General features: G+C 52.4%; 1 protein-coding gene across 3 annotated transcripts in view; it reads right to left on the bottom strand.

Moving 5' to 3' along the window:
• The window catches only part of Slc8b1 (solute carrier family 8 member B1), a 23,439-nt gene that overhangs the window by 11,321 nt on the left and 7,406 nt on the right, over nt 1–4,712 (bottom strand). For all 3 annotated transcript variants that reach the window (XM_028753930.1, XM_028753932.1, XM_028753931.1), the window contains exons 3-8: nt 3,165–3,317; nt 3,030–3,082; nt 2,300–2,357; nt 2,071–2,176; nt 1,813–1,980; nt 847–954 (exon numbers count right to left, since the gene is read on the bottom strand). In XM_028753930.1, the coding sequence (XP_028609763.1) occupies nt 847–954; nt 1,813–1,980; nt 2,071–2,176; nt 2,300–2,357; nt 3,030–3,082; nt 3,165–3,317 (646 nt within the window). The remainder of the gene's footprint in view (nt 1–846; nt 955–1,812; nt 1,981–2,070; nt 2,177–2,299; nt 2,358–3,029; nt 3,083–3,164; nt 3,318–4,712) is intronic.

Raw genomic sequence — 4,712 nt, 5'->3', positions numbered from 1 at the left:
AGTGTATTACATGTGTTCATGTGTGCAGTGTATTGCATGTGTGCAGTATATTTCATGTGTTCATGTGTGCAGTATATTGCATGTGTGCAATGTATTTCATATGTGCATGTGTACAGTGTATTACATGTGTTCATGTATGCAGTGTATTGCATGTGTTCATGTGTGCAGTGTATTGCATGTGTGCAGTATATTGCATGTGTGCAGTATATTTCATGTGTTCATGTGTGCAGTGTGTTTCATGTGTGCAGTGTATTACATGTGTTCATGTATGCAGTGTATTGCAGTGTATTGTATGTGTGCAGTATATTTCATGTGTTCATGTGTGCAGTGTATTGCATGTGTTCATGTGTGCAGTGTATTTCCTATGTGCATGTGTACAGTGTATTGCATGTGTGGATGTGTACAGTGTATTGCACGTGTGCAACGCATTGCATGTGTGCATGCGTTCAGCATATTATGTGTGTGCATGCTTGTGCGCATGTGTGACTTCTGTGGACCCTGTTTTGCGTGCTGTGTATCTTTGTGTGTGCTATGTCCACATGTGCATGGATGGAGGTGTGGAGCACTTGTGTATATGTGTGTACCTGTGCTCTGTACATGTGTCATAGGATTCATCTGGATTCTTCCCAAGGGCAGAGATGCATACAACTTGTACAAGTGAGGACAACTGCAGTAACGCGTGGAGACCTGTGACCTTGGACGAGAAGGTTCTGTGGCTCGCCAGCACGAACCAGGGAAGGACTGTGGCCCAGGTGGGGAGGTGAAGAGATGACCGGGCAGGGCCTTGGGGGACACGAGGCAGCAGTGAAGAACAGAGCCACCCTTCACCTCATGGAGGTTCCTCACCTGGTGTCTCCGATATGGAGTGGATCAGAGACCTGCTTCGCTGCCGTTGGTAGACCCAAGTGCAGACGATGACTGTGACCACATAGAACACGTAGAGGCCCAGGTAACCTGCAGGCAGAGGTGCAGACTGTCACCAGGTGTCCTGGAGGGTGAGTGGCCATCTCTGTGGCTCTACCTTTTTCTTGCTATTCTAGGCTCACCTTTCCTGCCCATATTCCCGGAACCCCCTCAATCAGAGAAAGAAGCATGGGTGCTCAGTAACCCTTAAGTCACCATGCAGGAACCTAGAGCGGCAGGCAAGTGGGATGTGGTCCCTGATACCTGCTCTGGGCTGCCCTGCCTTTGGTCAATTCCCTTCTATGGCTGTATGGCTCCAGCTCGAGACCCTTGCCAGGCTCTCATTTCCCTACCCCTGCCTTCTTGCTGGGAAAATAGGGGAGTAATAGTCCTCTCTGTGGCTGGTTCCTGGGCCACTTGTCCCTTCTTGGCTTCACTGACGTTCTTCTGGGTCTTTCTTTCTTTCTTTTGTTTTTTCTTTCTTTCTTTGTTTTGTTGTTGTTTTGTTTTTTGTTTTTTTGTTTTGTTTTGTTTTGTTTTTTTCGAGACAGGGTTTCTCTGTGTAGCCCTGGTTGTCCTGGAACTCACTCTGTAGACCAGGCTGGCCTCAAACTCAGAAATCCGACTGCCTCTGCCTCCCAAGTGCTGGGATTAAAGGCATGTGCCACCACTGCCTGGCTTTATGGGTCTTTCTTAATCAGAATTGACCCAGTTTGCTGTAAGGCCCCTGGGGTCACGATCACATCTAAAAGCCACCAGGCTCTGCCCCTCCCCCACTCACCCCCCTCTCTTTCCTCATCGTTGGCTGGCTTAAGTAGTGTCTGTCACTTTGGGTAAAATCAACCCGGCCCCCCCCCCCCCCAGACATTTCCAGAGACTCTATCCTGGAGTGACCCCCGGACTCCTCACCCAGTGCCCATGCCAGCGTGATCCTGCCGAGATAGAGCGCGGTGAAGGTTAGGAACACGGCCACCATATAGAAAGTGATGTCCCTGAGGAAGGGCCTGGAGGCAGCCATGAAGGGGTGCATGATGGTGATGCCTCCAGCCACCACAGTGGTGACCAGCACTCCTGCACCTGGAAGATAGGAGACCAGAGTTCAGGAGGCGGCGGCACCCTGAGTGATCCCCAATGCCTCCATACCCCAGTAGGGTATGCTGTGCTCACCAAACAGAGCCCCGATGGCCAGGCCAGCAGTGCGTGGGTCTGAGAACGCCACTAGAGCGCTGAAGATGTCTGGAGCGCCATTTCCAAAGGCCAGGAAGGTGACACCATGGGGGAGTATGTGTCAAGGGGATTCCATGAAGACCATTTCCCGGCCCCGTAGTTGCCATTCGCTCTGCGCTCCTGCCTCCCTCGACCACCCTCTCCTACAGGGAGCTGGACCAAAGGATACTGCCACGTTGTGAGAGAGCTTGAGGCTGGTGGAGATGGCTGACAGGTTAGGGCAGAAGCTAGAGGAGGAAGAGCCATCTGTCAGGGTCTGCTGGGAGGCGGCTCAGACAGTAAAGTGTTTGCCGGGACCCACGTGAAAAGGCTGGGTGTGGTGGCATGTCTTTGTCATCCCTAGCGCTGGGGAGGCAAGGGTTCACTGGCCAGCCAGCCTAGACCAGTCAGTGAGCCAGGCCAGTGAGAGATCCCGTCTCAAAAAACAGAATGCCTAGTTAGCATCCTTAAGAACACCACCTGCAGCTGGGGTGGTGGCAGCATACACTTTTAATCCCAGAACTAGGAGGCAGAGGCAGGTGGATCTCTGAATCAGCCTGGGCTACAGAGTAAGTTCCAGGACAGCCAGGGCTACACAGAGCAACCCTGATTTGAAAAGCAAACAAACAAACAAAAAAACCCAACACCTGAGATTGGCCTCTGGTCACCATAAACACCTGTATACGCATGCGTGAAGACTGTCGGCCATACGCACAGTCATACGCATGCGCGAGGACCCTCCGCCATAAACATGTGTGTATGCATGCGTGAGGACCTTTCCCCAAGCATAGCCACTGACGAGCAAGCCCACGGTGACTGGCCCCTGCCCCATCATTTCCCAAAAGCCTGTCACTGGATCTCAGCTCTCAAGATGGCATTTTCCCATCTATAAGCTGGACACGAGCCCAGGCCACACTCACAACTTGGCCGCGGTGACTCCCAGGATCAGAAAGAGGTAAAGGAGCCAGAAAACCTGGTGGGGACCAGAAAAGGAGACAGAGTTACGTCCCTCCACAGACACACGCCCATTACCAGCCTCCAGGGCACAGACTCACATAGAGGGTGATGGCCAGAGGGAGGAGGTTGGAGGGGAAGTAGCAGAAGATGCCCTCGAGGTAGTCCAGGTAGCCCCCCTCGCTGTGGCAGTCGGGATTCCTCCTGACAAAGTCGCAGCGGTCAGATGTGTTGAGGCCACACACGGCACGGCACTGCGAAGAGGGAAGGCAGGGAATATGGGCGACAGAGCCACCAAGGGGGGCTGGATTGGAGCCATGTAAGCACTTGAATTCGATCTCCCTTCAGTCTGTCTCTAACCCCCTTCAACCCAAAGGAATCCATTGGACATTTTTGTTTTAAAAATATAAACTTGTGGGGCTGGAGAGATGGCTCAGCGGTTAAGAGCACTGGCTGCTCTTCCAGAGGTCCTGAGTTCAATTCCCAGCAACCACATGGTGGTTCACAGCCATCTGTAATGGGATCCGATGCCTTCCTCTGGTGTGTCTGAAGATAGCTACAGTGTACTCATAATAAATAAAGTAAATCTTTAAAAAAATACAGCCGGGCGGTGGTGGCGCACGCCTTTAATCCCAGCACTTGGGAGGCAGAGGCAGGTGGATTTCTGAGTTCGGGGTCAGCCTGGTCTACAGAGTGAGTTCCAGGACAGCCAGGGCTACACAGAGAAACCCTGTCTCGAAAAACAAAAACAGAAACAAAACAAAGAAAGGAACATTCATAGAGAAAAAAACCACGAGTGACTGAGTACACCACACAGTGTAGGGAGCTTCAAACATGGATGTAGGGTGAGTGTGTCCGATAAGGAAACGAAGACAACATTGAAGGGTCCACACGGGACAGAGTCTGCTGGGACCAGGACAGACAGACAGACAGACAGACACTCTATAGCTTCCACCATCCCTCCTCTCTTCCAAGCCCCTTCTTGTCTGGCTCTTCTGTGGCTGTCCTGGAACATGCTAAGTAGACCAGGCTAGCCTCAAACTCAAGAGATCCACCTGCCTCCACTTCCCAAGTGCACATGTGGGATTCCAGGGCTGGGCAAGCGACTGTTCACCCCTCTGCCCCCACCTCACTGTAGTCTTTCAGAAGACAATGGCTGCGTTCTGTTCTCATGCTCCTAGGATACTCAGAGGCCCCCCCTCAGGGAGTGACTCACTCCGCCCATGGTGAACTTCCTCGCCCATGACTTGATGTACAAGTCAGAATATTTTGTCAGGGAAAAGCCCGAGAAGTGAAAGTCCTGAGTGGTGTGTCCCGGGCTGGGCCGTGGCCTCTAGAAGCTGTGATGAGTGAGAATCTCACAGCATGAGGCCTGTGGGACATCCTTACAGGACAGAGATTAGGAATGGACCCAGCCAGAAAGCAGGGCTGGTGGCTGCCACTGTGACCTCAGGAGCCCTAGCACAGGGGAGGGAGTCAGGAGTGGGCCAGCACCTTGCCTTTGCCACCAGTGGGGCATGCTGGGAGAATCTTGCCAGGATAAGGTCTTGTGTAGCACAGGCTGGCCTGGATTGTGCTACACGCTGGGGATGACCTTGCATTTCTCTCTCTCTCTCTCTCTCTCTCTCTCTCTCTCTCTCTCTCTCTCT

This window comes from Grammomys surdaster, unplaced genomic scaffold (assembly GCF_004785775.1).
Source record: "Grammomys surdaster isolate TR1022 unplaced genomic scaffold, NIH_TR_1.0 125976, whole genome shotgun sequence".
In the NCBI taxonomy this organism is placed as follows: Eukaryota; Metazoa; Chordata; class Mammalia; order Rodentia; family Muridae; genus Grammomys; species Grammomys surdaster.
Note: the sequence above shows the minus strand (reverse complement) of the source record. Positions and strands in the feature narration are given on the sequence as shown.